Source organism: Melospiza melodia, chromosome 16, assembly GCF_035770615.1.
Source record: "Melospiza melodia melodia isolate bMelMel2 chromosome 16, bMelMel2.pri, whole genome shotgun sequence".
Taxonomy (NCBI): Eukaryota; Metazoa; Chordata; class Aves; order Passeriformes; family Passerellidae; genus Melospiza; species Melospiza melodia.
The window spans coordinates 13,433,232-13,444,366 of record NC_086209.1 but is presented as its reverse complement, the minus strand read 5'-3'; the positions used below and the strand labels follow the sequence as shown (position 1 = coordinate 13,444,366).

At 48.5% G+C, this 11,135-nt stretch overlaps 1 protein-coding gene across 1 annotated transcript in view; it reads left to right on the top strand.

Moving 5' to 3' along the window:
• Positions 1-520: 520 nt before the first annotated feature.
• The window catches only part of HS6ST2 (heparan sulfate 6-O-sulfotransferase 2), a 125,557-nt gene continuing 114,942 nt past the window's right edge, over positions 521-11,135 (top strand). Inside the window, exon 1 of the mRNA XM_063170702.1 lies at positions 521-1,082. Within this exon, the coding sequence (XP_063026772.1) occupies positions 571-1,082 (512 nt within the window). The 5' untranslated portion in view covers positions 521-570. The remainder of the gene's footprint in view (positions 1,083-11,135) is intronic.

The following is an 11,135-nucleotide window of genomic DNA, read 5'->3' as shown; positions in this document are numbered from 1 at the left end:
GGTCCCGGTCCGTGCGTGGAGCGCGGTGCCCGTATGATCCCAGTCCTGGCGCCGTTGCCGGTGAAGTCAGAGTCCCGGTGCCGGTCCCATTCCCCGTCCCATTCTCGGGGCTGGTGCGGAGCGGCCTGGCGGGGCGGGGCGGTGCCGGTGCCGGTGCCGGTGGCAGTCCAGCTCCCGGTGCCGTCCCGGTGCCGGAGCGGCCGCGCGGGGCGGTCCCGGGGATAGAGGAGGGGGCGGTGCCGGTGCTGTCCCGGTGCTGTCCGGGTGCCGGGGCCGGAGCGGCCGCGCGGGGCGGTGCCGGTGGTGGGGAGGAGGCGGTACCGGTGCTGTCCCGGTACCGTCGCCGGAGCGGCCGCGCGGGGCGGTCCCGGCGGGGGCGGGTCCGTGAGGGGGCGCGGCCGCGGCGGGGCGGGCGGAGGAGCGGCGGGGCCGGGCGCGGGGGCTGCCGGGAAGGGCCGTGGGCAGCGGCGGGCGATGGCGGCGGCGCGGGTCCCGCCGCGGCGGAGGCGGCGGCGGCTGCGGAGGCTCTGAGCGGGGCGGCGGCGGCGATGCGCGGCGCTCCCGGCGACGATGGAGGACCGGTCCCACAAGGTGCTGCTGGCGCTGGTGATGCTCTTCCTCTTCGCCGTGATCGTGCTGCAGTACGTCTGCCCGGGCACCGAGTGCCAGCTGCTGCGGCTCCGCGCTCTCAGCCCCGCCGCCGCCGCCGACCCGTACCGGGCGGAGGACGAGACGCCGGCGCGTTTCGTTCCCCGCTTCAATTTCTCCGCCGACGACTTGCTGCGGCGGGTGGACTTCAACATCAAGGGCGACGACCTGATCGTGTTCCTGCACATCCAGAAGACGGGCGGCACCACCTTCGGGCGGCACCTGGTCCGCAACATCCAGCTGGAGCAGCCCTGCGAGTGCCGCGCCGGGCAGAAGAAGTGCACCTGCCACCGGCCCGGCAAGCGGGAGACCTGGCTCTTCTCCCGCTTCTCCACCGGCTGGAGCTGCGGGCTGCACGCCGACTGGACCGAGCTCACCAACTGCGTGCCCTCCGTGGTGGACAGCAAGAAGGAGGTGCGGCTCCGGCCCTCCAGGTGAGGCCGTGCCCGGGGGGCTCCCTGCGCTCCGCGGCGGCGGGACGGGCGATGGCCCGCGGGGCGCAGCCGTGCCGGGGATGCGGCGGGAGGGGGACGCGGTGTGAGCCCGGCATCCCGGCACGGAGCGGCTGGCACCGCGGGGTGGGCACAGCGTGCCCCGAGCTCTGCACAGCGGGCAAAGCTGCCCCGCTCCGCCGGCAGGGGGGTGATGGAAGGGTGATGGAAGCGATGTCCCGCCGGCTGTCGCGGTTGTGACCGCGGGCCGGGGGCGATGAGCCCGGTGACACAGGAGCAGGCCTGGCAGCCCCGCAGCCTGGGGACCCCCGAGCGGCTCTCGCAGGAGGGACGGTGCTTCGTTCGGCTGCCTGCGAGCTTCCCCCAGAGCTTTTCCATCTTTGGCTGTACGGAGCTCCTGCAGCTCCAGGGTGCGCCAAGAATTAATTGGTTGGTTTTGGGATGTTGGTGAGCCGCGGTATCTTCTTGGTACCTGAAGTTTGGCTTCAGGATGGCGGCCATGCAAAGTAGAGGTTACTGTTATGGCTGAGTTACTGCAAATATTTGCATTGTTCTTCAGCCCTAACCTTGACCATTTTTTGCTTGCATTTTGGATTTAGTGGCACTGCTCTCTTTTTATCCCTGGGTCTTCGAAGTTGCCAACCTCCCCTGACCACAGCAAGGGTGTTGCCTAAAAGTTGCCCCTGCCTTTGAGAAGCAGTGAGGACCTGCTTCCCCCTCTCCCAGAGCTCTTTGATCAGAGCCCACCTTCGGTTGTGACAGACTCAGGAGCTTGTCTGTGGCTGTACCGTGTAGCAGAACTGCTCAGGGTTTCAGCGTCTTTTCCCCTTCTTTTGTGGGAATTTAGAAACTAGAGTATCACTCCTATTGCACTGAGACTAACGGCAGGTCCCTTTACAAAGAGGCTGCTGTTATATATCATGCTATCTGAAGTCAAGTCTAAGCACAGATTCACTTGTAATACAAAGCAATTTCTTTCTAGAATTCCTTTCATATAGTGTGACACTACACTGCCATCTAGTAGAAAAATGCTTAGCGTCATTATGGTCCTGTACCCAAGGAGCAGCTCTTCATCAGACTTGGCTATTGTGATTCCTGCTCTTTTGTCTTCCCTACTGCTTTAAATTTTAATTGTCTAATTTTTGTGACATCCCATTTGCTAACATCAGGACCAATTCCTTGCCCTCTGGATCTATTATTCTCCTGGTTTCAGGCTGCTGAGCCTTGCAGCTATGCAGTTTATTTTACCTGTCCTATAAACATGTTGTTTGTCAGCAGAAATGTAAATCACATAACATGTGCTCTGTTTTGCTGTACTGCTTCCAGTGTTCCTCTTCCTCCAGAGATGGGCCTGGCCTGCAGTGTTGTACCTGTGGGTCAGGGATTTCCTTCCTTTCCTGTCTGTGCTTTGGTCTTAGCTGTGCTCTCCAGAAAAAGGGGAGGCTCCTTGTCCTGAACCCACCACCTGAGGGGGAAGGGAGCATCAGGCTCAGAGAGCTGGGACTTTGTCTGCAGCTTTTGGCTTTGTATTTTTTTTCCTTTGTTGGATGCCAGACATGCTTTCCTGAGTTGGAATGGGAGCAGTGCATGTTCTTGCTCAGGAGTTCAGAGTGATGGCTTCTCATTCTATAAACAATGTCTGCTGTCACAGCTGACTTCTGAGAGGTCGCTGGGACTTGTGGTTTGGGATTGAAGCCAGGAGAGAGGGAGGAAAATGAAGCTTTGATGATTTTGTGTTAGGTAGAGGTCTACTCTCTCAAAGCCTTCCAAATGATATTATACTTTTAATAACCTAATTACACAGCTTGCTGAATAGCTACAGTTATTCTCCAAAAAAATGTCTTGACAAGCAATTATTTGGACTGCAATTTCTAAATGTTTAAAAAATACAGGAAGAGAAGTTCTTAAATGAACAATAGTCCTTTCAAGTCTTTCTGCCCATTTTAATAACTCATCTTTAATTTTAGTTTGTGCTCTCGATTTAGCGGTGGTTCAGCTGACAACTGGTTAATTAGCAGCTCTACCTACTGCCAGTAGCAGACAGGAAGTCTAAGCCCTTTCTGGGCAGATAAAAGCTGCTTTCAGAGCAGCAGTAGGTGTGGGATGGGGGTGTCTAAGCTGGGGAGCCGTGCTGGCTCCAGGTGGGGTCAGCCTGGCTATTCCTGAGGTTTTTAGAGGGAGGCCTGACCATCCTGGGTCATGTGTGCTGGTAGGAAGGGAAAGGAGCTCACAGCCCTGAGGGAAGGGGAAGCAGCTTGGAGGAGTGCAGGGCCCATTTGGGGAGCGTTGTGAGGGCAGGGAGAAGAATTCTATCAGGAGCAGAGAAGAATTTTCTCAAGCGAACCTTGTCTTGATAAGGGTAGGAATTTACAGAGAAGGCATTTATAGTTGAGGTGATTGAAAAGTGAGACCTGTTGTAAGAGTGATTTGAACTCCTTGGCAGCTGCATCGAGCAGTCTGTAGTTACTGTCTTGGGGCTGTGTAGCCTTGTCTGGAAATACCCAAATCTTCCATCAAACCTTTTAGCTTGCGCCTATGTGTGATTACTTTGCACAGGTGTTTGTCTTTTCAGGTGTGGCGAGTCTGCCTGTCAGATTGCTGGTTACTGGGCTGGTCTCTAGGGGCCTCTTGTTTTCTTTAAAAGTTGAGTCTTTGTTACTCTGGAGGAAGCTCTGTCCTGGACCATGCAATGCTCAGCACCAGGTACAGAGATCTCTGTGCCAGGGTGGGATGGGATCAGCCTGGAGGGTGTACACATGACAACCTTGCTGCCTGCAGCAGTCATCCTGCAGTATCTGCTCTTAATTCTGTTAGTAGCCTGCTCCATCAGCCCTGCTCACCACTGCAGCATCCAGAAATTACAGAAGAGGGAAGGGGGAAGGTATAGGCAAAATTGATGTTTTCTGTGCTCTGGATCTGCCGCTTGGGAGGTGTGTGGAATGGGCTGATGGTGGTGGCAGAAAGGAGGGGTTTGTCTCAGCTTCTTGGCACCAGTGGTGAGAAAGGAGAAATGTGCTTTTTCCTGGTCATGAGTGACTGACTTGGGTCACTTGATTGATTGTGGAAGCCTCAAAGCTTTTGGCACACTGAGTAGAGGCGGCATCCAAAGTAACTGTGCGTCACAGGACTGAGATTTCTCTCAGCTCTGGCTAATTATTATGGGAAGTGTCTACTGAAGTTGTCTATAGCAGTAAATCCAGTGGCACCATTGCAAGAAACAAAAGGCCTTGGGGTTAGACAGGAAACTGTAATGAGACATAGGAGCAAAAACAGGTACTAGGATTCTTAAGTGGTGTCATGGCTTTGTCTCCTCCTCGGGTGAGAGATGTGCTTGTGGTTGAAGGTCAGGCTGTGTTTGATGTTCCTCCTGGGTGGCATTAAAGGAAGGAGATGTTCCCTGTTGAAAGGAGAACGAGCTTGTAGAGCTGCCTCTGGAGCCAGAAAGTCTGAGATTGGAGGAAACTGTGCTGCTGGTACAAGCCTGTTGGACCAGGTTGGTGCCTGCTGGCCTTTGGAAGGCCTGATGTTGGCACCAGGCTTTTTGGGAGGCCTGATGTTGGCACCAGGCTGCTGTGATGTGGGGCAGAGGCTGCTGGCAATGCATGGGTGTTCTTATCTTGTCCCTGCGTGTTACTGCAACTCTTCCAAGCTGAGTCTTACAAAAACCTGAAAAAAAAAAGGTTGAAACATTTCCTAGCAAACTGGAAACACAGTGTGTATCTCTGTTGGCTGAACAGATTAATCCACGTGCTCTTGAAAATGTGGAGTCATCTACTCTGAGCTCTGCACTACTGGCTCTAACTGAGGTGGGATTAGTTTAGTTTTTAGTTTTCCCACAGTGAGTTTTTGTTATGGTGCAGTGTGTAGGTAGCTACAAAGGTCTTGGTAACAGCTTCCCAGTGAACTGCTTTGGTGTGGAGGGGGAAAACCATCCATAGCACTGCCAAGGGAGAGAAAATTCATTTGTAGGATTTGGTTCTTAGCAGCCTTTGAGTGTGCCTCTCCCTGCTGCAGAGGTGTTACATAGCTGTGCAAGTGGATGAACTCAGTGTTTCACCTGCAGTGGTGGAAGTTGGGGAATAGTTAAGCCCCATAGATCAGCACTAAACCCCTTGTAGGCTGAAGAGATGCTTTAGGGTCCCGTGGTGCCCCAAGACTTTGGGTGGACAATGTAGGCCGCAGCAGGAGCAGGACAATTCAGAACCTCTGGAGCTGGTGGAGCAGACACCATTTCCCAGGATAGAGTCCCCCAGTGCTGGGGTGGAGCCTGGGGGGCTCCTCGGGGAGTGAGGGGAGCAGCCCAGCTGAGCTGGAGGGTGAGTGAGCAGATGGGGTGACCTGCTGGAACTTGGGCTCTGGCCAGAGCACCAGGAGGGGGCCTGCCCTTGAAATACACATCACGAAACTCCCCAGGAAAAACTGAGCAACAATTATAAGGCAAAAAAACCCCAAAACAACAAATCACCAAAACCACCAAAAAAACCCCCAAAACAACAAACAACCGAAAAACCCAAAACCCAACCAAAACTCAGAGCTTTTGCAGAGATGCTGCCAGGCCCGAGTGGCTCTAAGCTGCTTCATTGATCAGCAAGATTTCCTGATGCCCCTGCTTGTTTCAGCTTGCTGGTTGCAGGGTGGGATTTGCTATCTTGCCACCCACACACCTGCACCTCCAGCAGCTGAATTTTCCTGCATGGCACCTGTTGGGACCAAAGCAATATGAGCAGTGGCCCAGCCTAGAGGTGAAAAATGGGTTTTGAGGAGTAGGGCAGGGCACTATTTTCATAAGTACAAGTGTTTCTTTCACCTAATCCCATTACAAGGACTAACCTTGAAAGGCTTGGTTATAAACTTAAGTTCATGAGTTTTTTAGATTTGGACTGTAGGACTTGTAAAGCTCTCTAAATTGATATTGCTGGTTTTGCAGATAAAGGGTTGGACTTCTTAAAGGGATTAAAAAATAATTTTTCATATTAGGTCTCTTCAGTTCTCTAAGTCTTTAATAAGGTGCAAATTTACTTCCAGTTATTTGAAAGTATATGTTTCATACTGCCTTTAACTTGACATTTGAGCATTTCTTGTGGGTAGAGGGAAGGCATTAATTGTTGCAGGAATAACCCCCAGTGATTGCAGTAGAGCAAGATATGGGGCACAGGTGTTATACCTTAAATTGTTTATTCCATATGTTATCTGAGCTGATCCTCCCTAAAGAAGAGAGTGGGAATTTGAACACTGTGGCATGGTGCTGCTGTACTAAGAATTGATAACTTTTTATTAAAAGGGTACTTTTCTGTTAATTTTTCTTCTGGAATTTATAAATATTCAAATTAAACTATAAATAAATGCTTTGACTGTATTAAAATAGACACAGATTGTGCCTTGTGATCCCTCTTGATAACTTTATAACCTTTAATAAAGGTTATCAAAGGCGCTTGGAAGTCAGGCGTTACCAATAAGTTATTTTTATTAAAAGACAGATTTTTAAGTTTAACAAGTCGAGCGTTGGTTCTGAGACATATTAACTGAGATTAATTTGTGCTTCATTTATTTAATCTGAATTGTCAGGAATCATGTTCTCTACTGATGTAAATGTCGGCAAAAAGGACTTATTAGTAGATTTGATTGCTTTTTAAATTTAACTAGCAGAGATGCACTGGCATGCCTAAGAGAATTGGTCTGTTTCTGTGAGCAGTTCGGTGCCTAATGAATCACTTCAATGTACTTTTCTGAAGGAAAGCAGGGCAATTTAAATGTGCAATGCATTGATTTACCTCAAATGGATTAGGCCTCTGTGTGCAATCCTTTGCATTAATTTACTTTCTCCACAACTGTAATAATAAAGGCAGCATTTCTGTACGGCTTCGGCCCAAATTAGCTCACGTAACTTGCTAGAAAGCAAAAATCGTTGATATGTGGCTGAAAATGGGATGTTGGAATGGGTCTTTCTGAGAAGACATAGGCTTTGGGAAGTGCAGCCAAGGGCAGGACAACTGGGCTGGATGGAACCCATGTCAAATGAACCTTGTGTCAAAGGTTTTCTTGACATTTTAATGGAAAAAAATTATATATATATATGTGTTTGTGATTTGGTGCAACTCTAAGATTTTGGTGATGTGGACAAGTTTGTCTTTTTTAAGTTACTGAAGAAATAATACAAAATCTTGTAACTCCAGCATATTCAGCTTATTTTATTCCTGCAGTAACTTTTCAGTCATCCCTTCCCCTCCCATAAGCTCAACCAGCTGAGCAGCCAAGCGGCCAGGCACAAAACTCTGAGTAATTCCCTTATTTAACCACTTTGCTGCAGCAATGGTGCCTGGGCTTTGTTTCACTCTGCAGGGATTACTGTGGGTGAGCAGCCCTCAGCCATTTTTGGAATTATCCTTGTAGGCTCCTTACATACTTGTGAGGATTAATCTCCTTTCCCTTCTCGATCAGTTAATTCCCATTGCTGGAGAGCTGCCTGCCCAGATGCAAATAGGCAGGGAAGCAAAGCTGTGGAGCATCCCCAGCTGCTGCCTTCATCCCTTGGGAGCCTTTTTCGCTGCTCCCAGTTTGGGGATGGAATTCTTGCCTCAGCAGTGCCTGACTCTGCAGCATTTTGGGTGGCAGCAAAGCTGATAAGGAGAGGAGATGTGGGACTCTCCTTCTCTATGGGATGATGGAGGCAGCACAGTGACTGGGGTGGGGGGAAAATGCCATTCCTGCCTCCTCCTTCCTCCTCCTCTTCTTCCTTGGCAACTGGCAAGCGTGGATTATTGTTTGTGATTGACTTGCTGATGCTGGCAATTGTACATTGTGTTCTGGGACTAATAGGGTAGCACCGAGTTATTCAGGCGTTATTGAATCGAATCACATTTGTGATGAGTAATAAGTAGGAGACTTTGGTATTTATGAATAATTAACACGGTAAAGTTTTTCTTAGACATGAAGAAATTATTTAATTTCTACTGTGAACACTCTGTAAAATTAATGAAAGATAATTGCATTTGCTAATGTGAGACTAAGAAGCCAAAGCAATCCATTCTTTTGCATTTAAGTTCATACTGCTGATGTAAACAGCCAATGTAGATTTCCTTTAATATGTTTTCATTGGGTGGGACCTGTGTTTAACATCGAGTGGGGTGGGTTTTGTGGAAATAGAAAGTCTAAACACTTAATGTGCTGTTGCCTTTTGCATCCACTCCCATATCTCTGGGTGGATAGTGAATATATGCATATAACAAGATAATGTTTTTGCATAAGTGGCAATTAGGACCAGCTTTCTTTCTTCTTCCCTGACTTTAGCCTTCTTTCTCAGCTGTTCATGCTTTTAAAGACAGAATCCATTTAAGCTATTATATACAGCTTTGAGTGAAATCTCCTCTTTTTTAGTCTTGAAAAAAATCATTAGTCTTTAGAGGCCTATAAATCATAAGATCCATTAGGGGTGAGACTCAAATCATGTTACTTCTTGCTTCTCAGCTGCTTATCCAACTCTGAAGGAGCCAAACTTTTGATGTAATATAACTAAATATATGCAGCTACGAGGGAGATAATCTTGCAGCATAAATGATTTTGCACATCTCCATAAAGGCATGAAGAAGAGTATGCCTTTCATGAGATCCTTGTAGCAAATGCTCCTAATTTCCTGTAATCAAAAGGATTGTGCAGTTTTGATGCTCTTAGAGGTCCGAGTAGCTGGAAGATCAATTCTGCCATAAATCCATTTTTTTGGCTAAGTTAAAACATTGCAAAGCTCCCAGCAATGGCAATCTGCTCATTCAGTGCTGTTTGAACTGTAAGATCCTTCGGCAGACACCCAAATCGAGTGGCTGAAACACTCTCTGCCACTGATTATTTCCTTCAGCCTTCCTTGAGGTCGGAGAAAAGCAACTATTTTAACCCCCCCTGTTGAGCAAAACAATGTTTCCTTGGTCAGAGCCAGAGAAGCTGCTTTTGAGAGTTTTTTTTTCAGGGTAACCGAGGGGAGAGCATTTCCTTTGGCCTGTGGGAAAGTTAGTCCCTGGAGCAATCCCAACCATTCTGAGGTAGCGAGTTTTTTTTTTACTGTGGGTTCAGAGGAAGTTATTTGGAATAAGCTTTGCTTAAGCAAAACCTGCCAGGTACTAACTTTATCATGTTTTTTGCCAGCAGTTAACTCATTGTGATGGTGAAGGTGCTGTGGGGGTTCTCCTCCCCATGGAGGATGCAGAGGGGGCTGTCCCTGCAGCATTTCCAGAAGAGTGGCAGGTTTTGTTCCTCCTGGAGCTAATTTCACCAACTGTAGAAGATGGTTCTGTGGCTTCTGCCTTTCACAGAGCTGTTTCTTTTTCTTTGGGGGGTGTTGGATCTAATCAGAGCAGTGGTAGCAGAGAGAAGGGAGAAGACAAAAGCCCTCAAGGAAATGTCAGACACAACAGGATGTGCCTGCTGGATGGTAGCTGAGTGACTTGCAAGAACATAAATGGCATAAATTAGTCTTTAACTCCTTCAATTCTTGTGTGCTGCAAGTCAGTCTCTGGTAAGAGAAAAAGCTTCTCTTGGCATGGTCACCCCATTTTCTCTTTTACTAAATGCACATCTTTAGCCAAAACTTCAGAAGGTTTGGGTTTTGTTTTTTTTTTTTTACTTTGGTGATTTCCAATAACTATAGGTCAATAAAATATGGGGTAGAATTTTTGCTTTCGAATGCAGCTGACTATAAAGGTCCGTTGTTTGGCTTTCATGTGGTATGTTTTTGCTTAATTCTGGTCAGCTTGAAGGAAAAGTGGTACATAAACATGAGAGTGGGGTTTGAGAAGCCAAGACTTCCTGTCTTCATCACCAAGTCTGTCATCTCCTCTCAGCCACTGCCTTGTCTGTGTAATTCAGCTCTTTGCATGAGGATATCTTTCCATCTGTACATAGAATAAAGGATGTAGCATTTCCTAGCCTGGTTGCATGTAGTAACTTTGCTGCCTGTATGTGACTAGTCCTAGGTAGAGGCAGTGGAAATACTGTGTTCAGTTTGAATTTAGGGAAGCTGTAGTGTTTAAATAGAAAACCAAAGTTCTGTAGGGACAGGTGACAGCAGCCTGGACATGCTGGTGTCCTGGGAGGGTTGTGGTGTCCCTTCCCTTCCCAGGAAGGTAAAAGGGAAGCTCTCTGTCCATGTGGCTGCTGCTGTGGGCTCACACCACTCAGTGCTTCCAGGCCAGACCTCTTGCATCATGTTGGTTTCACCCCTTTTCATGGATGAAGCAATGTACAACTTTGCTCTTTGAAATTAATAACTTAGTAAGATCCTAAGTACAGTTGTTCTAAAGTAAGATCTAATCAGGCTCTAAAGGTGTGTTTGTGGTGCTCTGACTGGAGGGTGTAGTGAAAAAAGCCAGGATCTGCCTCCAAACAGGAGACTTCGGGTGTCTGACACCAGATGTCCTGACCAAAGTCAGTAGGAATGAAAGTGCTGTGCTTTAAGCTGCTGCTTTGTCTGGTGTCTGTCAAGGCAGCAGCTGCTCACAGTGGAGGGGATCACACCATCAGAAGGCACAGTGGCAGCAGAGACCTAGGAGAAGCTTCAGTTCTTTCACATGAGACTTCCTTCAGAAGTCAGTTCCTTGTATCTCTTAAACTCTGTTAATTTGCAAGACTGTTGTATTGTCATTTAAGTCAGTCCTGCTTCAGATAGACCCCAGGTGAGCCCATAAACACAACTAATGGGTTTGGCAAAGCAGAGTTATGAAAGCCTTTTTTTCATCCCATTTCCAGAGAAGAGGCAGAAAACAAATGAAAAGAGTAGTTGCACCTGCAGCTGCCTTTCCTGAGATGAGGCAGCCTTCTACTGGCTCACTTTCCATGCTGATGGTTGCATTTTGGATGTCAGCAGTGTTCTGGGTTGCAATACGAGCCCTCTCAGAATTTTATGGATGGAGACAAGTTCCTTACTGAGTTAGATTTATGGGGCATTGCTGATAATACCTGCTGGAGATGGGAGCTCACAGTTTGCCAGCAGTGATGCAGAACAGCTGAACAAGAGGGCAGTGGCTGGGGATGAGTTTGACTTGCAGTTCT